The 23,414-nt window shown below is 40.6% G+C and overlaps 1 protein-coding gene and 1 long non-coding RNA gene across 3 annotated transcripts in view; one reads left to right on the top strand and one right to left on the bottom strand.

Moving 5' to 3' along the window:
• Positions 1 to 23,414, top strand: part of LOC118470114 (uncharacterized) — a 29,051-nt gene that overhangs the window by 4,213 nt on the left and 1,424 nt on the right. The window contains exons 2-3 of the long non-coding RNA XR_008604424.1: positions 9,646 to 12,593; positions 23,256 to 23,414. This is a non-coding gene — a long non-coding RNA (uncharacterized LOC118470114). The remainder of the gene's footprint in view (positions 1 to 9,645; positions 12,594 to 23,255) is intronic.
• On the bottom strand, positions 1,941 to 23,365 carry add3b (adducin 3 (gamma) b). 2 transcript variants are annotated; one of them, XM_023267698.3, is made up of 15 exons: positions 23,226 to 23,365; positions 19,382 to 19,587; positions 16,378 to 16,522; positions 15,545 to 15,696; positions 14,904 to 14,984; positions 12,876 to 13,025; positions 12,419 to 12,562; positions 10,491 to 10,589; positions 9,722 to 9,895; positions 7,913 to 8,173; positions 7,616 to 7,732; positions 6,694 to 6,783; positions 5,727 to 5,850; positions 3,780 to 3,875; positions 1,941 to 3,656 (listed from the first exon to the last, which is right to left on the bottom strand). In XM_023267698.3, the coding sequence occupies exons 2-15, from the start codon at positions 19,580 to 19,582 to the stop codon at positions 3,406 to 3,408; spliced, it is 2,085 nt and encodes a 694-aa protein (XP_023123466.2). In that variant the 5' UTR covers positions 19,583 to 19,587; positions 23,226 to 23,365; the 3' UTR covers positions 1,941 to 3,405. The 2 variants fall into 2 exon arrangements, with proteins under 2 accessions (XP_023123466.2, XP_023123465.2); XM_023267697.3 differs by lacking the exon at positions 23,226 to 23,365 and adding an exon at positions 20,389 to 20,689.

Raw genomic sequence — 23,414 nt, forward strand, 5'->3', positions numbered from 1 at the left:
CTTTCCCTCATCTAGAAACAATATAAGCTCACACAGACATAATAAGAAAGTAACAAACCAGTGAAATTATGTTTAATTTCACAGTGTGCACAGCCCATCCCTTGGGGGGTGTTTCATTTAAATGGACAACAGAATTTTCCATGATACTGAACATGACCTTGCTTTACCAGCTTTTTAAAGTTGTCTGCAGCTTGCAACAAAAAAAAAAAAACAACCTTGAAATTAAATCTTCTTTTAGCTTGACTGTCCACTTCTGTTGTCCCTTTTGAGAGATTAAGAAGTCATTTTTCCCCCCACACTGTGAGGGATGGAGGAGAACAGAGGGGAAAGGGACTGCCTTTACGAGGCCAGCCATGCGTGCAGGGCTGTGTTGTGCCTCTGAGACAATGGGTGCAGATGGCTGGCCCGCTGCAGATGTGGCCAGGCCTGTAACGGACGCCTGTGAGAGAGTACACCCTCCCATGGAGTCTATTTCAGCCGCCTGGCGAGGCCTGACACATGCAGACAGCCCTGATCTGGACTCTGAGACAGCGATGCACAATAAAGTGGTGCAAGTTCTTACAAATACAGGTCTATTTTGATATATATGTATGTGGTATGCTTCTCTTCTTACATGCAATTCCCATTGAATCAAAGCTTTTGCGGCTAGAGCATCTTGCCCATATCAAACAGCATCATTAATGTAAACTCAGACATCAACTGCTGCTACCCATGTGCTCCACAGGACGCATAAAGGGAGCCAGACGTGCACAGAGAGTTCAGTGGGGGGATGGAAACTGACAGCATTTCACCAGGAAAAGGCTTGTCTGTGCTGTGAGGCTTGTGTGCAGAACCGAGTGACTGTGCATGCAGCACACTGATAGCGGCAGCATGGAAAGCTGACCCGCTGTAGGTTGGTGTAGAATGTGACCCCAACTGGAGTAATCTGAAAAGCCTGAGGATTACACCAGTGGCTTGGCTGTCACAGAGGAGGCAAAGTCACACGGCGCTGGAGTGTGTACGAGTTTTTTAAAGGAATGTGTCCAGCATCCCAATCTGGTCTCACACATCATGGACTAAAAAACATTTTAGGCATTGTTGAAAGGGAAAATCTATCTTTTTATGTAGGTCTATCTATACTTTTATCTGTCGATGTACCTGTTTATCCATCTGTGGATGCAGCATTGTGCGTTCTGGTTCAGATGGTCTTAGATGATGCATTGTGCAGCAAAGTCTCCTGTTGTTTTAAACAATAGCTGCACTTCGCCCTGAGGTCACAACAGGACACTTGAAGCATGTGTCACCTGCCCTGTCCTCTCCTTATCACCATCAGGCCATGGAAGAGCTCAGCACTAATCTTTCTCATTAATCATTCTTAATATCTGCCAATCTTTTTCATTAACTTAATCCTTTTATGTATGCCGTGCTTCAAACGTGCTTCTTTTTTCAAATTTTTTTATGTTCAATTAAATGCACCGCCTTCTTACCTCCTCCTCCTCCTCTCCATATGCCACCTCATAGTGGAGGTGTGTGTGGTTTGGGGGTGGTGTAGGTACAGATCCTGTCACTCCCCCAACATGAACACCTGTTGGAGACACCAAATCCCCTCTTTGTCTCCACAGCTCCCTCTCAGTGAATTTCCATGACAACGCCCATTCATATCATGGCTGAAGACTGATTATACAGCTTCGCACGGTCAATTATCAGTGAACAGAGTGCATTGTTTTAGGGGGACGCTGCTTTTTTTTGTTTTTTTAGAAAGGGGAGGCTGCGTAAGGAGTTTTCAAGAAAGCTTTCTCTCGTACTGGGGGTGTTGTTTTGTCTGCTAGGCATGGATGTAATTAGCTGGAGAGCGGCCTGTGAAACAAATGCATCCAACAACATTAAAGGAAAACCTGTTCATGTTTTCACTTTCATACGAAATATCTTTCAGCTAGTAAGCCAGACAGCAACAAGAAAGGTTATGGAAACATATCCCAGCTTTTATTATGTCAGGTAGAAGGCAGTTTTAAAGGGCTGACTTTGAAGCAAGGTGACAGGAATGTAAAGCACCATGGAGAAAAAAAATCTAGGCGATAGAAATAGCAATGTAAACAACAGAGGAAATACAAGCACTAGGCATACAAATTACATAACCTGTAAACACAAAGCCGCTGTGCATGTTCAGTAAATAAGTATAAAACATGATAAAAGAAGTGTTAAAATGTCGTTATTAGATTGTACTGTCACATTTCTATGTTTAGTCGTTTAACATTTGGTTTAGGGTAACAAAAGAAGCTTCACAAAATTAAAACTATGTACAAAGGCAAAGAGTTCACTTCCTTTGGGCTGAAACAAATCATTCACATTATTGACTGGGATGTAAATATACGGTCCTATAATATACTTTATATCTAACAGTGGCTACGAAGAAAAGCTTTCCACAGCGTATCGCCACCAAACTGACTATCGGAACAAAATTAGTCAAAAACATCCATCGCATTCGACTTTCTTTGATTCAGACTTGGCACTTTCATTGTCAGCATCCAAAGAAGTGGTGATTATCTGTCAATTCTGTTTAAAAAAAAAAAAAAAAAAATCTAACTTTGTCACTCGTCAACAACAACCGTCACTTAGCTGAGCTCTCTCTGTTAGTCACAGTCGATTCCTTGTCACAAGTACAATAAAGCAGCAACCATGGGAACAGCATCACATACAACATGAGTTATTACTGTATTATCAATCACAGCATGTTTAGTGTAAGAGTTAGTATGTAAATAAGTAAAGACTATCAAATCATTGATGTAACTATCAAACACTATATTGTAATACCTATAATATAAACCAACATATATTATTACAAGATAACTATGATTATATTCTGATACAAATCATACTTCTTATAAAGGCTAAACATCTCATAATCTTAATAATCTCCAGCCACTGTTACACTACTGGTATGACTTAAATTTTAAAAATTGTTAAACAATTTTCTTAGCTGTCTGGATACATTCAACAATGAACTTGTGCAAAAAAAAAAGAAAAAAAATGTAACAGGTCCAATCTGTTTTATTTGTGAACTTCAGATCCTTTTAAACCCCAATACAAATATGGGTAACAACCACTAAAATGCAGCTTTGCATTTACTTTTGATTTGATTTCACTTTACTGAGCCATAAGTGGTCAATCACAATTTCTCAAAAGAAAAAAAAACTCTTCCACATTACCATCTGCTGGCACATCTTGGAAAAACGATCACATAGAATAATAGCTGTGAATGAGATGAATTTGCAGGATGTGCAGCAACTACACTGTTCCTGGGAGATTCTCTGATTAAATGGTTCAGTCATCTCTCTTATTTCACTTCCCTTCAACAAACTGAAAACTAGGAAGGCAATTCAAATGTTTTCCTTGCTAAACACTTATTGCTTTTCGAGTTAAACGCTCTCAGGCTTCTGTCTTTTCTTTCTCCTCCTTCTTTTTCTTGCTCTTTTTCAAGAATGAAGGTGTGCGGAACTTCTTCTTCTTCTTCTTGGGGGACTTGCTTTGGCTCTCTGGGGTCTGAGCCTCCTCCGTCTTCTCCTTCGTTGTTATGGAGATTTCCACCGTTTCCGAAGTGCTCAGGCTCAGCTTGGATACCTCGATGCTCAGATCCTCCTCCATCTCCGCCAAGTGGTCTTTCCCGTTGGGTATTGTGTCTGTCAACAGATGAAACCAAGTCAGGGAACAGGGATGCAGCTGAGAAGAAGCAGTAAACTATCTATTTAATGTGAGGTATTTCTGGTCCTTTCACACAAAATACCCACTCATTTGCTAATTACCTAGTTTAGCCGGGGTCATGATGGGAGAGAGGGAGAGGGAGATGGTGGAGCCATCAAACGTGGTCATCTCGTCTGCATCAGTGGCATCATCATCTTCTGTAATTAGATTAAAGTCATGGATACGTCAAAGCTTCATGTGGGCGAGGCAACAAGTGTCCACAGACATATCAGCAGCTATAGTGAGTGTGTACTTTGGTAAAGTGGTGCTTTGAGCTGAAGGCTGGCATCTGGATGAAATACAAATAGTAGCAGATGACAATGCTACCATTTGTAGCATTTATTATTTCTGAATTTTTGTGTTCTTGCATTGTGCACAATAAGTTAATCCATAGGCTTTAAATTGTGCGGGTTTAGAACACAGGTTAGGTGCTGTATCTGGTCCAGCTTTGGAATGAAGATTGGGTTGTAAATGCTCATAGGGTCTAAGAATCAGACTAATTCCTGGGTAGGTTTTCTGTGGGTCAGACGAGGAAGAATCTGGGTGCCAATGAAATCACAATGTGAGGGATCACCTCCTTAAACAGTGTTCATTTTTGACAGTTTGGTCAATATTTGTACAATACTTCTGTCACTGAAATAGGAAATGCTCTTTTAAGATGCATTTTACATAGAATTTTTTGCACAAAGTCACTTTTTTAAATGTTGAATACCATCTTTTTAATTTTTCCCCTTATGTTTATTGTCTGACAGAAAACCCCATGATTTCAGATTACATAGTGTTGATGAGAGCAGATTTGTGCCACACAGGAAGTCAAGATTTTCATTTTAACGCTACCAGACCAGAGAGTGATGTGTGTGCCAGTGTCAGAGGGCATCATACGGTATTCTTTTCTGGTGTTATAGCATGTTAACATTTCCTAATTTGTAGCAGGAAACGTACAAATTAGTCTAATGCAAACAGAACTCTTTTTGCAGGTATTAGATAATAAAACAAACTAAAAATCTGACCTGATGATGGCGCTAGATAAACAGTTTACATAGTTGCAATGCATCAACAGGGGTAATGTAAATATTTGCGTCAAATCTCATGAGAATCCATTTTTGAGAGCAAATATTTTGACCTGTCACAGCAGGGAAAACACAGACGAATTACTGATTCCTGCATCATTTAAAATTAAGCAATTTACCCTCAGGGATCAATAAAGTATTTCTGATTCTGATTTCCTGCATAAATCTCACAGCTTATTAGGACACTTAATGAAACTGAGCATCTTTAACGTGCCTCTGCCTTCTCAATTGTGATAAATGAAGATATAGGTCATGAAAAAGGGTCTATTGTTGCAAGACGTTTCATGCACAACCTCATGATGGCACCATAGAAAAGGTCAGGAGATCACAACATCATTAGGATGCCTCCTCCGGGCGTCATGAAAACTTGTGCTAATTTTCATGGCACTCTGTGTAACAGATCTGGTCTGTACTAAGTCATCCCTACATCCATGCTGCGAACACAGTAAACACAATAAAAACCACTGAACACCAGGCTGGTTTAACAGCTATGTTACAGTTCATTAATCTCAATTATATGTTCCAAGACCGACACATGACTGTCATGGTGAAAAATAAAGGTGCTACTCTGATACGCAGTCACAGAAATGTTTCCCCCCCGCAGACACATTTTTTCCTGTGTCTACAGTCATAACCGGGACACGAGGAGTTTGACAAGACTGATGTCTTTGCAGCTCATCTCTCACCGTCCCTGTGAGCCGACTTCACAGCTCAGAGGAAGAGAGAAACTGTGGGTTGACAGTTTTGTCCTGATGGCATTTTTGCAGGGAACTCTTAGTTTCTGTTAATGTATTTCCAACTTTTCCTCCAGGCAGGAACTAAGGACTCTGGCTGGACTAATTAACTGCCTGGACTACAGGCTAATGACACAGTTTTCATGTGGCAACAATGAGAAAAAGTGCACAGTTTGACTAATGTGTGAAGGATAATGATGAGTACCTTCTTGGCCTTGCTGCTTTTTCTCTACCATGTCCTTGTATTCCTCCAGCACCTTCTCTGTGAGTTCATTGAAGGGGTTGGGGGGAAGAGAGCGGGTCTGCTCTTCATCCTCGATGATGAAAGCCTAATACAGGGAAGAGGATAAACAAATGTTAGGGCAACCTGGTGTAATTGCTTAAATGGAAGACCGATGACTGTTTATGTTTCTCTTGTCAAATGACAGTGGTAATTTCCCCAAATCCTGTGAGCATTTCTCAGATCTGTAGCTCATTTTCACTGCAGCATCTGCATTTCTGGTTGCCTTCAGAAATCAAATGTATGCACTGCGTTCGCCTCTGAAATCCAAATCAACTAGACTTCCTGCTCCAGAGTTAGCAGGCAGCTGTTCCAAACATTAGAATGTTTCAAATTGTTGGCAGTGAGTAATAGAATTATTTTCAGTGATAGAAATCATTCACTGTAGACATTCTGACTTGTGCCACACTTGATAAAAACACTTTTATACATGCCAATACCTATTTTATAACCTGAATACAGATATTGAATGAATGTATAGTTTTGTTTTTGCAAACAGATGTGGGATTTAACGGTATTGCACACTGTAGAAAAAAGTGCACAATTCTCCAATGTTAGATTCTGACACTGAAAACTGAATACAAGCAACATCCTCATTGATGCTCCTTTTTGGATTTGGTTGAAAAAAACTCATTTTTTTCATTCAGCTGCCTTGTTTTAAGACTGAAAGGATATGTCACTTCCTGTCAGTTGTAATTCAAGCTTTTAATTTTTGCAACAAGGTTAATGTTTTGATTGAGTGACGGCCTTGTTTAAGACAATGTGTTGCCGTGGTGATGTTTTAAAAACTAAAGGAGTATTTCAGACAAATTATTTAAGCAAATGACATAAATTGTGATACACAGTTTATCATGGAGGTGTGGCTGCATTACTCTTTACGAACAAGACTTACCGGTCCTGGTATGGTGTCCACAACAATGCCTGCCAGTAACTGAGACTTTGGTCCAGGAGTCATCTGGTCACCTCTGTGCTGTTCTTTGATCTGAAAAAATCCATTTAACAAAAGAATATTAGACCTGCTTCAGGAATTTTTGACACTGAGAATCAGGTTTTAACATACCTGCCAACATGAGACACTATTGCAGTAGAGCTGATATGTAATGCAGTTTCCATGCTAAAGGAATGATTGTCAATAGACCAAGCAATGGATAATTCATTAATAGCTAAGGGGAAAAAAAAAAACTGGCAACAATTGTTTTTGTCATTTCTCTTGAATTTCCCTCAAGATTAATAAAGTATCTATCTATACATCTATCTATGAAAACGTAGTTACAAGTTCCAGCTTCTTAGATTTATTTATTTTTTTTACAATTTTACTTACCTTTTATCCAAAGCGACGTACATCTGAGAGTAGATACAACACGAGTTACGAAGGTGGGGCACCACTAAGGACTTTGCCTAACAGTCCTCACTGGACAACTACGCCCTGACTGGGATTTGAACCACCGATCCCCCATGTCAAAGTCACTGAGCTATCGAGCTGCAGTAGATGTTAAAATCTGATGCTTTTGTTTGTAGTATATCAGAGTCAACTGAATATATGGGAGACTTTGGTTTTTGGTAATACCACCTTGGCATAATGTGCATTCTTCCTGGGTTTCTGTCATAAAATAAGCAGCAGATGAATCAATAATGAAGACAATCATTAGCCGCAGCCCTATAAGTCAGAACATATTGGTTGCTGTGTGGTATAATACAGGCAGTGCAGTGCCCTTGCTGCGATCTGATAAAGAGTCTTTGTGAGTCTTTGTTCCGCAGGTGTGTAACACATGGGAGCAATGTTGTGGAAAACTGTGCTCAATTTTTCAACTGACCCGATTCCTCTTATCCAGAACCTCAGTGGGATCAGTGTTGAGTGGAACAAACTGGTTGGGGTCTTCGATCTTTATCGGGGTGCCGACGCTGTTTCCTGGCTCTGAGGACTTCATCCACTGAGAGAATAAATAAACAGATGAATAACAAAAATTTAAACAACATGCATTTTTCAAACTTGCCACAAGGGGGCAGACGAATACAGAGGAACGACAGCAACTAAGTTCAGTCTCCTGCCAGAGCAGAGAGAATCAGATCAGGCAGTTTCTAGTTACACTTTGAAATGAAAATCAGCGCACCATGGTTCTGGTCCTGGGGCTGACGTCCCCACTGGGTGACTGTTCAGGAACATTGACCCTCAAGTAGCTGTTGGGTGAGTTGAGCCACCGGGTCCTTTCTCTCTGCTGTTTCTGCACCATAAACTTGAAGGGGCTCCGCAGACCCAGCTCAGTGTCCTCCGGTGGCACAGCCGACACCGTGGCAGGGATTTCCACGTCATTCTTGGAGCGGGGTTTTTCACGGACAATAGGGTTCCTGTAAGAGTAGCCTGTTCTGTATCCCTAGCAGGTCACACAGTGAGGAAACGTTATTAGAACATCCTCATTGAAAACTCCTCCTTTGTGAGATTTTGCACAGTGAATTAAAAAAAAGGAAACAATAACTATAAAACAGCCAGAACTCAAACAATTCACAGGCCACCCAAGAAGCACTTGCACAATGCTTTTAAATATTTGAACAACGCAGCATATACAAACAGCATTTTTGCAGATGTGCCCAGTTTCAGAGGGAGAAGATAAAACTCTGATTTGAAGCAGTAGGAGCGTGTTGTGTGTTGTTAAGAATACATCAAAGACCGAGAGAGACAGCTACTGATGGGAACTTGCAGTATGTCCAAAGTGTAGTCTGAAGCCGGCAGTGCAACGCAACAGTCTAAGAGAAATCAAAACTGGCATTGCTGCACAGGCAGTATGACAAGTTTGCCACCACAAAAAGAAGCCCTGCATTGGGCTTTGAGCACCACAGCATGAGCAAGCTATTGTTTTTTTCAGACTTGCTCAGTAAAAACCTAAAGCACAGTTTCCAAATGGTTAAAATGGCATTGAAAGACTGCAAATATATGACATACACATACCTTCAGTTTATTACTGTGAGTACTAGTTGCATTTACAGTGTAAAAGATTTACTATATCAGTATAATGAATTGGTGACCTCATGGATAGGAGAGTGTTTTTAATGAAGCAGCTACTTTTGAAACCCTTACTAAGCCGCTCATCCACACACCTCTTCTGTTTCTTCTTCCCATCTGCTTGTTCGGTTGTCAGCAGCATCATACCCTGTCCTTTGATCATTTCTGTGGCTTTCAAATCAACCTCCTCCTTCTGCGTTATTAGCCGTGACCTTTATTACAGCCGGACCTCTTGTCGTCTTTGTTTTGGAATCTCTTCCGACATCGCCACAACTATCAAACTCCTCCTTCTGTCGTAGAAGGTCAAACCTCCACTTACAGCCACTCTTGTACTGGCATTTGCCCCCTGTGGCGTACTCGACAGTCGTGGAGAAAATGCCAAATCCTATTTCCAAATTGAGTGCGCGAGGGTCCTTACACCACAATTACTTTGCGGTCTGTGTGGCTGGAACTGCCCACAGCGTGCCTCACCATCTGGAGGCTATGATTGAGAGGGCGGGCGAGCTAAGATCACACAGAGCTAACACAGCTGCAGCCTCCTCCAGACAGAGTTGTTAGCGAGCAGCACACTCGAACAGACAGTCTGACATCTTCTGTGTCTACGTGAACATGTGAGCGCCTGGCCATTATCAGCGCAGGGTCAGAAATGCTGTACAGAAATCTTGAGGATGGAACCAGACCAGTGGATTAGCCACAAAGGACAGATCACCATCCTTTATATTGTAGTGAAAGAACGCTAAAATAGACACGACTATTATAAAACGCTATTATTCAATTACAGAAAAAACATTTTTCAGATGAGATGAACAAAAACACACATCTAGTTTCTTTGTGTTCTCTAATCAGACACTTCCCGAGGAAGCGCCCGAGACAGGAAACTCAAAGCATCATGGGTACAAGACACAGGGCAGAGTTCACTCACCAGGTTGTCCAGCATCCTCATGAGGGACTCGAACTCGGCCTCGCCCACTTTCCACTTGACCTCGTTGTCCATCACCACCCCGGCAGCAGCAACTCCCTGGGTCAGGGGCTTGAACTTCTCCCTGTCCAGCAGCACGAGGTGATCGACACCACCCACACACCTCAAAGCATTCACCTAAACAAGGACATTAGTTTCATAAAATTAGTCTATTCATACAATTTCTACTGACAACTTTACTCATATATCCAAATACAGAAAACAGTCATTTTAGAATATTCTATATTTTAAAACACTTAATTTGAAATACAGTCTAATTATATAAGAAGTGAACTGCAAATATGTGTCCAAAATGATGAGGAAATGCTAAAACACTGCAGCATAATGGGAAAAAAGCCCACCCTAACTGCCTCTTCAACACAAAGCAGCAAGAGTATTTCAGAAACACTGCAGGCCTCCTCCACCTGACTGAGAACACAGATCTCTTGCACATATTTGACTTGCTCAAACATACTGTACGCTAGAACTCAGCTTTGCTTCATGCACTGCTTTGTCTTTTGAGTCTGTCTCATTTGTTTAACAAAAGAAAAAACATCTCGGAATGATGAAAAGCTGTCTCGCTGACTCAGACACATAGAGCTACCTTACAAAGTGTCAAGTGTGTGGAAAGGCCACTCTCAAGTTTACAAATTGCTTTGACCCGAGTGGTGCAATTACACTTCATTAGCACGCAGAGGTAGGATGAAGAATGCGAATCAAGCTCTTTTTGTACCTGGATTTCACAGGCTTGCTGTGAGTGGTAGACATAGTGAAAAGCTTCTTCTACTGTTTCTCCCAAAGCCAGTAGCCCGTGATTCCTCAGGATCATCACCTGAAAAACACACAACGCTTTAGCTGCCTGATGGCTCGTCATAATCACTGCTATATACTGAAACAATCCAGTTGAGCAACTGCACATTAACATATCCAGACACTAAAGTGCATTGATTAATTCCTGCATACATTAATGACCAAATGCCAACTTGTCAACATGTTTTGACATGACACGTGCAGCAAAAATACTTCACAATACAAAATGTTAATTGTTCTCTTCTGGTAATTTGGGGCTGTGAAAACTGTAAACACACAAGATGGAAATAGGAGCATTAAAATCTGAACTGATGGTGTCAAGAGGTGGCTGACCCTGTTCATCCTCATGCATGCAAATAATTAAAGGTACAGTTTGACATAATAGAAAAACATGCACATTCCTGTTGTCGTGGAGAGTTAGATGAGAAGATTAATACCTCACTCACATCTTAGCTTAGTGGTAACAACAACGTGACTACCAGCATTTTTAAAGCTCTCTAAGTAATAGCTTATATCTTTATGTGTTTGTGCACAAAAGGAAGAGTAAAAATCACTTCTACAGTGGGTTGTGTGCAGAACTATTTATTGACTTGGAGAGGCGATATTTTGGAGTTTCCGCCGGTTGCCTGGCAATCTTACAGGGATGATAAGACTTGAGAAAGTTTATATCAGGCCAGAAATAGTCCAGCACAAAAAAATGTCTTTTGACAAATGAGCTGTTTCCAACATGTTTTACACTTTATGCTGAGCCCACTGCCTCCTGCTAATAACTGGCTCGATATATAATTGAGGGACTTTTGAAGTCCATGGGATATATTCTGCATGCATTTTTATTAGAAGTAAAAAAAAAACTAATGTTTTTTATGTTCATTATGATCATGTCTTTACAAATTCCATAATTATTATGGAAACAATCACTTACTAAAAAAATGACTGGATATCACTAAAATGTCAACTAAATAACTGTCCAAATTTAATAACAACCACCTTATAATTAGCTAATCAGTACTAAAATCAGCTTATTTAAAAATTGTTTTGATTGTGTTCTTTTTATTAAGTTGAGATAATCATGACAAATATTTATTTTTTTGGCAATATATCAAAATTTATATGGAAAATAACAAATTGTACCTGTGTCTAAGTTCCCCATTACAAAAACACATCTCAAGGAAGTGTTAATTCCAGATCACATGACCTGCTCCACATGATGTCATTTCCTCCTGAAGAAAAGTCTGGCCAGACTCCAAGGCTTTCTGAGTTATTTAATATAAAGTAGTGTGTGAGTCAAGTGTGGATTTATGGCATGTCAACAGGTTTACTACAATACTTTTATCAATAACTTTCAATTTTACTCAATTGTATATATAATATTTTTAGAAGAATCTTTCTGTAAAAATGCCATGTGGTGATTTTGATTTTAGGGCCTGAAAACAGCAAAAATGTCAACTATGTTACAAAAAGTTACAATTATATATTTACCCAACTGCGTACTTAGTTAACAGGTATGAGAGTGGTATTGATCTTCTAAGGCCATTTCCTAAAATGTCACTATTTACCAAACTCTTGCAGTAAGAGGTGCTTCTAATATTCTTGTCTATTTATGTAAATGTTTACAAAATTAAGAGGTAAATACCTACAATTTAAACAAAGTACTTGTAGTTGATACACAAAAGATAGATGGCAGCACACTTTAATTGTACACTTTCACTGTATGCTCATGTATTAATGTATTTACACACACTAACCAACAGGTACAAATTGCACAAGTGAGTTCAGTGTAATAAAACCGGGCCGCTCTGTCCCATGTGAAAGTGAGTCTGCCACTAATGGAGTGCCTTGATTTGACAGTACCTTGGCAGTCGGGCCCAGAGCTTTCTGAAACTCCACCTTCTCCTCTTTATTATCCAGGCTGCCATGGTAACCAAAGCAGCTCACGTCTCCCAGAAGCAAAGCCTCCTGGGAAATGGGCAGGATTCCACATTTCATCGAGGACACCTGTTAGCACGGGATAACAGCGACTGAGACGGTGACGCACCGACATCTAAATAGAGGCACATTTTCTTGCTATCAGGCACAAATAAAAAAACTTTACGCGGCAATGTTCATCATGTGCTGTGCATTTTACAGCCCAGCTTCAAAGGAAACAGTAAAAATGCATTACAGGGTGTCTGCATCTAAAATGAGCAGGCATGCAGGGGGCTCTCTTTAATTCAGCCTCCTTCCTCTGGTGCAAAATAAGCGTTTAGCAGCAGCTTTTATGCTTTAATTAAAATGAAGCTCATTTAATATTTGCCTGGAGCGTACTTACAGCAGCTGTAGCTGGGGTATGTATATGGATGATGCATCGCACATCAGGGCGCATTAAGTAAATGGCAGCATGAGGAGCGAATCCAAAGTGGTCGATGTCCAGATCTGTAGAGCCCTGGTCCACAACCTCACCAACTATGTTTACTTTCACCTACATCCAGCACAAAGAAGCAGCAAAGTTAGAAGTGTTATGAAACCTGCTGGCAGCCAAAGATTGTTCTGTTGTTACACATTTTTTTTAAACAAACAAATATATAGGTATCTACAGCATGCCTGACCCATTAAAGGTTTTTAGAGAAAGTTATGTTTACGTTCATTCACTTACATACATATTGTGTGTATTTTTTAAGGCAGACCAAACATGTTTAATGTATTTCTTTTCTCATTTTAACATAATGCAAAGCCCATTTTTCTAATAGTTTGGAATATGCAGTGTTTGCATCCTTGTTAGATAGCTAGCTGACAATCTTCTCTTCCCTGACTTGTGCAGGTGTGCATCTGCAAATTATGCGTGCAACTTTGAACACATCACATGAAACACAAACCCACACTAGGGTTGCATAACTTAGAGGAAATGTGTCATTGCAACTTTTCAGACAGATACTATGGCTTAATTTGCAGCATAACTTTTGTTTAAAAATCAAGTTCTAATGCAATATTCACGGTGAAATAGAGTTAAAACGTGATGGAGCACTACCACATTGGATACCAACAAAAGCAAGACTGTCACACAAGGGTGGCTTGAGCTTGTAAAACCACTGACTATCCAGGGTCACATGTGCTCTATAACATATATCCTAAACTGAATCCTTCAATTTACTAATTGCATTGCTTAAAATTGCAAATTTAATTTGAATTATGAGCCTCTAGGGCTACTAGTATTCACACACTCCACAGTGTCTTTAAGGCAGAATTACTTCATGTTACTCCTTCTGTATACATGCATTTAAATATATATAAAATACCCATAAATTATACATTTTTCTCCATTTAGACTGTTTAAGGACATAAATATCAAAATCATATGGATCAGAAAAAAAACATCCTACTGCCAGTCAAAAGTCTCATTCAATGCTTTTTATTTCATTATTGTGTACATTGTAGGTTAATACTGAAGACATCAAAACTATAAAAGTACTAATGGAATTATGTTGTAAACAGAAAAGTTGTTTATCTTCAGAGTTAATCTACAATGTAGAAAATAAAACAAACAAATAAAAATAAAAAAATAAAAATTGAATGAGAAGGTGTGACTTTTAACTGGTAGTGTATATGCTGCCAAAGTTCAGATATTCTGCTGCAGGCATCGGCACAATGTGTGGATTATACAGGTGAATGTTCAAATGGTTTGACACGTATGTCGACATCAATATTAATGCGATAGCCAGTTGAGTATTTTACACGTTCTACATTTTCTGAACAATTATCTGGATAAAAATACATCTTAAATATCCATAAATTGTGAAAAATATCTCCTTCTATTTTATTCTATATTCATTCGACTCCATTCAAAACCGGTTTATATTTCTGGGCTGCTTGCATTAAATAAAGCAAAGCCAATTAGGATGTGAGCACTTGACAATTTGTCCTTCATTTCTTTGGTAGGACATGCTCACCACTCGATGACTACTCACATCAGAAAAGGGAAAGGCTTTAATTTAATGTTGAATAATTTACCCTAGTAGAGAGAAACTAATGATCTTTGAGCAGTGTAGCTTCCACTATTAGATACATGTAGAAATCTGTGTCTGTCTGAAACAGCTCTGGCAGACATATGTTTAACACACAGACAGCTTTGCTATCAGATGTAGCTGACAACAATCCATTGTCACTTACAGATGCCTGGCCATTCCCAATCACTTACACAACCTACCCAATTTTCACATTGCAAACTATTCATTCAATGGACTTACAATAGCATGAATTGTGATTTCAACCAAAACACTGACAATGATTTACATTTTTCCATACAGTAAAACTCCATTACAGTGCATTGTTATCTGTAAACACACACAACTATTGTGCTCACCAAATTTGCTGCCGTCACCTCAGCGAAAGACAGACCTCGTGGACCGATAAGAACATGGTCCTGCTCTTTACTGACGCGCACCTGCAACAAAATGCAAAACTTACTGTATCCAGGCAACAATGGAAATCCAACAATTTCAAACATCCCTCTGTCAGTTTATTCTCGTCAGGGTCAAAAAGCCAGTTAAACGGCACTGCTGCCATGGGAGACCAAATCTTTGCACTTAGAAAGTTTTTAAGCGGGGTTAGCAGCTGCTCAGAGCGCCAAATCAAGGGTACAGGAAACTCTACACCACAGAGGAAAGCTTCTTTATTCGAAAAAACTCAAAAATCGTTGTGTGGGTTGATAAAACTTACTTTTTTTCTGGCTTTGTCTTTGGGGAAAAAGTGAGCTTTGTATCTTGACATTTCAGGTGCTCATCAAACATTTCATAGTGAATTCTTACAAGCGGGAAGTTGTTCATATTCACAAACCTTACGTTTCTCAACCATAAATAATATATGGCTGCTGAAAATGAAGAGGTATTCCCCTTCAAGTCTTCCAGGAGCCTGAAAACATGGAGCTCACATACGGAAATGCAAACCTTGTGCTGCATACACAAGCAGGTGTGCGCCGGAGCGTGATGGTGAAGGTGTACTCACAGTAATGTAGGAGCTTGTAAAACGAGCCCAGCTGAAGAGGTCAACGAGCCTGTAAAGGCTGGCCAGCCTGCAGCGACTTAGTTTCTCCCCTTTGGCAAAGGAGGGCGACTCGATGCCGTACAAGTCATTGACTGGAGTCACCATCCCAAAGCCTGTCACAAGACATAACATCACCAGTAAGCTGCAATGCACACAAAACATTTACGAGGATGTTTACATGGTTTGTTTCCACTGTATATAGACTGAAACATCCCGTCTGCACAGCTGAAGATAGAAAAAAAAGGCCTTTCTCAGAATTCCCACCGTGAAACTGAGGGGTATTTTTGGACTGTAATGCCATATAAGGGCATTTAATGAAACAGGACCAGATCTTTTACAGCCATTTTAGCTTTTAAAAGAGCAGGCCTGTCTCAAGAACTTCAGGGCCATTTCTTACTGTGACATTTTCCAAACATTTACAGGTCTGACTGTCAGACTTTCGATAATGGATCTTTTCGGTTCCTGGGTGCTCTGTAACCTCCCCAGAAACGCTGCACTATTAGGTCAGGCTAACATGACGAGCGTCGCAATCTGCTCTAATTCATTACTAAGGCTGGTCATGAGAGCTGCTTAATAGAAACACTGACAATGAAGAAGGCTGTCAATGATTTCTTGCTTTTCCTGCTGTTTCGGGTGTTGTTCAGTGTCACAAGAGTCTGAGAATTCACCCTCTGACAATGAAGATATTCAGCTTGCATAATGCACACTGACAGAGGATACATGCAGAATGACAATCAGGCCCTAAGGGAGATAGATGGATACGTTCACACACAGAAACACACACTGACACTCACTGATGGGTGAAGTCAGGGGGCCGGCCCCTCCTATGGTGCTGGCCATGACCAGGTCAGCGATCTGTCTCAGAGCCAGGAGACCTGTAGGGGTGTTGCCCTTCGTCAGCTGGTCCTGAATCAGGCCTTCTAACTCGTCTTTAAACACCTGTAAACAAAACAGAAAGAGTTTCTCACAGAAACTCATCTAAACACGACCGAACCTCAATCTCATTCCAACACCTCGGGATGTGTCAGGGAGCACAGCATGCTTTCAGATGCTCCTTATTACGACTGTACACAAATCACAAAAAGCTACTTAAAAAGCTCTTTGTATGTCTGTGAAAAGGAGGTTCATTCGAAGCAGAGGTGGGGGGGGTTGGCATTAAACCTGACCATCAATTTTTGCATCAACAGTAGGCTGTGAATCTTGAAACAGCACTATTTCCCTGTGAGCTGCAGCTAAGCTCTGGCATTCTGCTTCATCCGACCACGGTTCCCATGGTGATGAGACGAGTTCTACTTGTTGGGTCTGTTATGCAATCGCAGATGAGTGTGGGCTCGTCTTATTTCCATGCACTTCATTGGCGTGTCTTTATTGCATCTCGTTGTGAGACTGTGCTGCGCCGTTTATCATCTATTTGGATTATATTATAGTGATATAATAACAGCTATCATACACATTGGTGTTTCTCTTATTTTGTCCCAATGAGAGCAGACTAATGTCATATCTGTACATATCCATATGTAAATTTATCATGCCGTGTACATTATCTTTATGAGATCTGTATTCTATCTTTCTTCCATGCCTCATCTGTGTCTATCTGTTGTAACATGCAAATTTCCCCAGTGTGGGATCAATAAAGTTTACCTCATCTTAGCTTAAATATCAGCAACATCTCTCTGTAAAATGTAACAAAGTTAAACAGCACCACAGGTTACCTTTTCACATGAATCTCTAAAGCTGTTTCAACTGCCTTATTAAGGGAGAAATTATTGCAGGACTACCGTTTCTGACTAGAGATCAACTGATATGTGTTTTTCAGAGCTAACACCGACTATTGGTAACAAAGGAAGACCGATGAATGATATTAGGAACTGATATACATTAAACAGCAGGTATCAGCAGAGAACCTGTCGTTCATACCTAGACTAATGCCTTAATGAGATTATTATTGCTGAATATATACATATATACAATAAATATTACATAATAAGAGCATGTGGTAGAATACCTAGCATTTATAACTTACAGAACTCTCTTCTGTTTACTGTGGTATCGATTCATTAACCTTAAACAGTTTGTCTCCTGCAGTTAAATCTGCTGTTCTTCTGTTTTGTTAAATCGTTCATTGTTCTATCACTTTAATCGTCCACTGAGGGCATAATCTTAACGCGTTATTAGTTTCAGGGTCATCTGTGGCTTCCTTCTGAATTAGCTGCTAGCCATTAGCATTGCCTTTGTGAAAATGAATTCTGCTTCCTGTTCAGTGTTTGCAAGCTGCTAAAGAGACACTTTGTAACCTAGAGCAGATTGTTGAAGCTACTTTCGGAAGGTATTACGAGTACTCCAGTTGGTATTAGCTACAGGCTAAGAGGCCCAGCAAACCTCTCAGTGATAGCTTTAGCCAAACACCATCAGCAAACTAAGTTCCGGTTGAAGCGGAAACAACAAGTGAATAGTTCAGGCATTTTCAGTGTAACAGGGAAACTGGGCATGCTTGGTAAAACTGCAGTGTTTAGTACAACTTCCGCAATACCTGCAACCTCACATTCAAAACACAGCTCCACTAATTCACTGGAACTGCTCTGGAAATGCGCCCTTCTGTCCCTGTCTGTAAACAGTAGCTCTCAATGCTGATCGGCTCAACACTCATGACTTGTAACCGTGTTGGTTGCAGCAGAGCCTTTAATTCTTAAAATACTGATGATAATGCAATGGGGGAAAATGCAGAACGCCCCGAAAATCAACCGGGTCGATCGATCACTACATCTGCCCACATGAGTTTTAGTTAAGCGCACCTAATAAACTAGCAACTGAGGTTCGCAGAATGAAAAGAAGTGCTGCAATTAGGACTATTAAAAAACTGGTGCTTACTACAAGTCCCCAGCGGACATACCGGTGTCTTTATATAACTGATGTTGTCCGACCATCCGTCCAAAACCCAAACATATTCAGTTTAATATCATTAAAGGCAAAGAAAACCAGCAGATGTCCACCTTAAAATTGTAGTGTACTGATGACAGTCTGAGAAACATACTGGGGTTTTAAATGTAACAAACCAATATTACTGACTGATTACTCCAATATTACAATGTGTATTTGTGTAGAATGGAGTAGTTTTACAGTACTTGAGGAGAGTTGTCGGTGAGTTGGTGTGCTTGAGCTGTTGAGATGTGGAAACTGTATAGAGCAACAGTGTAGTTACATCTAGGGCATTTTAAGGCAGGACAGAGCTATTTTTCTTGGAAATGCTTCTGAATATGTAACTCTGATATGCATGGATGAGTTTTGGGGGTTTGATCGATAACTAGAAAGGGACTTTAATCCAAATGTTTGTTGTTTAAACCACTGGTTATTTCAGCTGCAGCTACAATACAGATTTTGTACATTTTGTGTGTTTAGGAAATTGCTTACAACAAGAAGTTTAGTCTGCCTTTAAAAATAACTAATGCACTTCATCTGTAATGTAACACAGAGACAGATATGTCAATAATTACATACATATAAAGACGGACTTTGAATTTTGTCTTTGACTGTAGCGGATTTCGTTGTAGCCAAAGCTTAACAATGTTTATAAGCTTGGATAGAAACAACTGTGACAATATTTTACGGAGAAAAATCACAGCTACGCCTATATCTCAGTCCCTCGCAGCACATGAAATAACCTTCACATGAACGAGAGATAAACATTTTCTGTTCAGTCTTGAGTGAAGGCGCCTCTGCTTTCAGAGTGCTGTTTATTACTCATACACAGTGAAAGCTTGTGTGTAGGAGGGCGCTTATATAGAGCTGCAGGCTACATACTGGACTCTGCAGGATCTGTGTGACCCTCTTCTTCTGCTCCATCATGTTGAAATCCTGCCTCAGGTCCGGTGACATGTTCCTGCTACGGAGGTACTCGGGGTCACTCTCGTCCACCCGGTCGAAGTAGCGCTCCTTGGAGTCGTTGCTGGACAGCGACAGGGTCAGAGACCCCACCGTCTGCCTCACGTCCACCAAACTCATGTCCTCTGCAGAAGACAAGAAAATATGACAGCTTTTTTTTCAGCTTCAGGCTGTCAAGGCAACGGATGTTGTTACTGCAGAAAGATACTGTATGGGTGCAATGGTGACTCATGTAATTACAGACATGGAGACAAAAGAGAGGCGAGCATTGTTATATGATTGATGCTGCTTAGCAAGTACAAAGCTGTTCATGTGGAAAAATGAGGACTTAGTCACAGCTGCTGTGAACTTAATGCTGGAATTTTTCTCTGCAGTAATTACAGTTTAATAACAGAACAATGACTGTGAGCATCTTCGCTCTCCACAAGCACTCACTGAGCTCTTTTCCTGCTAATATTACTTCTGAGTGGGTTTTAGCACCAAAGTTCGGTGTCTCTTTTCTCTCCACGCAGATGGAGGGCAGCTCATAGAGAGGGAGATGAAAGCAGCAACAGTTTTCTTCTATTGAGCAAGAAGCTATAAAGCCTGGTCTACAGTAAACAAAGGTAGGCCTCATGTGAAAAGACGTTAGCACCTCTAGTGCAGCCGTTACCTGGATGTGGGGGTGGAGGGAGACGCAGAGAGCACTATTAGGCCTGGAAATGAAATAGCTTCACCAGAATCACACTTTCGTTCCTCTTTAAAGTGCAGCCTTGTGTGCAGCCTCTGGATGAATGGCATCAAATTACAACTTTAAACTATCCACGCTGCGTAAAGTAACGCGCCAAGGTGATGCATTTAGCCGAAACTACACATACATGTGTGCGTAAAAACCAAAACAACAAAGAACCCACGCGTAAAACTGTAACTGTAAGTAGGAAAAGTACCTGTAAAAAAAGTACCGTGGACTGCCTCCTGGACGGCGTGATGTCGAAATCCTCCGACAGAGGCTCCCAGAAACGTGGATATGAAAAGCTGAACCACACACGGATCTTATTTCGGATACATTTTGGTGGAGGAAAAGAGTGGGGGGAAAAAAAGAAGCTTGCTAAGGCGCAAACTTGTGCAGCAGCTACAGTATCCAGACGGAGCAGACTGCCCGCTGCGGGTGAGCAGTGAGTTGAAGAGAGAAGAGCGGCTGCATGGAGGAGGCTGTGGGTGTGTTTGTGTGGGAAAAAGGAAAAGTGACCATGTGACTTCACTTATCCACCCACCAGGCCTGTATGTGTTCAGCGGGACAAAAGAAATGGCCACTCAGTAGTGATTCCTCGCAGCAGCGCTTCATCTAATATTCCTGCGTGGGGTTTGCTGCGCCCTTATTTCTGTGGGAGTGTTTTTTTCATTATCTTCTATGGGACTTGTTACAAAATTTTTGGGGAGGAAATTCGAAGTTTTTTATTAGTCTTGTGATTAATCTTCTTCTCTGTGTCTGTAGGTGTGATTCATTAACTCCTGCCACTTGGTTTCATAAATAACTCCTCCTGTGTTCCCACCGCAGCAGCTCAGTGGAGGTTTTCATCAAAGCTATATGGCTCAGCCATGCCAAAACACAGCACATCAAAGCCAGAACAAGTGTTTGCCTTGAAAAGTTTCCCATATTATTGGATGTTTGCTCACAGAAAGTCTTATTTGCATCACGTTTAAGTTCACATCCATCAGCACAATGATTACTTTCATGTGCCAAACTTAGACGAACTGTGGACTGTACACTGCCTAGCCCCCCCCCCCCCCCCCCCCCCCCCAAAAAAAAGTCACCACCTGGATTTAACTACGCAAATAGGTAAGAGCCTTCCACTGGATAATTACTGCAGTGATGAATATGTTTCAGCTGCAACAACTTATTTAACTCTAGCTGATGCAGTGAGGAGCTTCTCATTTTTTAAACAACCATGTTGGAAGACATATCCTGTGGTCATGGAAAGGATGTTAATCTGTCTCAGAAGGGTCAAATTATTGGCCTGTATCAAGCAAAGAAAACTAAGAATATTTCTGAAACTACTAAAATCAGGTTAAGAACCGTCCAACTGATTATTAAAAAATGCAAGGATAGTGGTGAACCATCATCATTGAGGAACAAATGTGGTCGGTCATGTGGTCTAATGAGTCCAGATTTACTCTGTTCCAAAGTGATGGGGGCATCAGGGTAAGAAGAGAGGCAGATGAAGTGATGCACTCATCATGGCTAGTGCCTACAAGCCTGTGGAGGTTAGGGTTATGATCTGGGGTTGGTCAGGTTCAGCAACATTATGTTCCCAAAGAATGAGCTGACTTCCTGAATATACTGAATGAAAAGGTCTTTCCATCAGTGGAGGATTTCTTCCTTGATGGCACAAGCATATTCCAAGATGACAATGCCGGGATTCATGGGGCTCACATTGCGAATGAGTGGATCAGGGAGCATGAGACAACATTTTCACACATGGATTGTCCTCCACAGAGTCCAGACCTCAGCCCCATTGAGAATCTTTGGGATATTCTGGAGAAGACTTAGCACAGTAGTCTGACTCTCCCATCGTCAATATAAGATCTTGGTAGAAAATGAATGCAACTCTGGACACTTACAGATGCCTGGTCATTCCCAATCACTTACACAACCTACTTGCTGAGGTATCGAAATGATTCCACAGTGAATGAGTGCCATATTCAAAGCTAAAAGTAGTCCAACAAAATACTAGAGTGTGCAACTTTTTTTTGGCCAGGCAGTGTATATCCACTGCTTTGTTTTCTTGGAAATCCTGAGAGCTTCAGACTTTTCTGTTTGGTTCCTGAAAATTCCAGAGTCCAATAGGCTTCTTCAGTATTCCTCAAATCCATCAACGACAGAGACTCAGCAAGTCTCTTGGAACAAACCTCTTTAGGAACCAAAAAGAAAAGTCTGAAGCTCTTAGGATTTCCAAGGCAGCAAAGCCAGCACATTCAGTGATAGTGATTTTACCTTTAAAAACAAACAATACATAATCCAGAGTATGTCCTTTTAGTATTGTATATGTTTGGCACATGAAAGTTAGCATTGTGCTTGCGATGCAAATGAAATTATTAGAAATAGTTCCTTTTTGAGCCAGCATCTGTGAAAATAACCATTGCTGAATGTACCTGAAGATGCTTCTTCAGTTTTCCTCCATTAAATCATCACCAGCAATGTAACAAATCTCTTGGAGGAGTGGTTAAACATCTTCAGGAACCAAAAAGAAAAGTCTGAAGTTCTTAGGCGTTCCAAGAAAGCAAAACTAGTACATTCAATGATGGTCATCTTAACTTTAAAAGCAAACAAGCAATGGTTACATAATCCAAAGTATGTCTGATTCAATGATTATATGTTTGGCAAATGAAAGTTAGCATTGTGCTTGTCAATGTGGGTTTAAATGTAATGTGAATGCAGTCCAGTAACTTTCTGCTGAAGCTCTTGGGATAGCCATGGCCTGGATGACTGAACATCTGAGCAGATTTCGTCTTCACCTTAAAATAATATTATGATAATAACACCATTTCATAGAGTGTCATGCTACGTTGTTTTGAAACCAATTGCATGCTGCTTTTCTTCCAGTAAATTAAATTGCCCATCTTGCCCTAAACAGGAAATAAGATTAAAGCGAATGTGAGGCTGTGCAGATTTATCTTAGGGGGAAGAAAAAGCAAGGATCCGTCCTCTTCCTGACACCTCTCCACCACTGTTTATTTATTAGCATGATTTCTTTTTTAATATGTTGTGTACAGACTTACTTACTTCTCTGTCTACTTTTCTTACTCCATGTAGGTTTCCCAGAGACTATGGGTTGAGGAGGAAGTGGAAGTTTGTCGGCTTAGACCTGGTGTCATTCCATCAGTGTTAAACTTCCCGGCTCATCTTGGAAGAGTACGTGCCAGAAAGACCACGACCAAGCAGCCTTGAGATCTTAGACAGCGTCTCCCTGAG

Source organism: Amphiprion ocellaris, chromosome 16 (assembly GCF_022539595.1).
Source record: "Amphiprion ocellaris isolate individual 3 ecotype Okinawa chromosome 16, ASM2253959v1, whole genome shotgun sequence".
In the NCBI taxonomy this organism is placed as follows: domain Eukaryota; kingdom Metazoa; phylum Chordata; class Actinopteri; family Pomacentridae; genus Amphiprion; species Amphiprion ocellaris.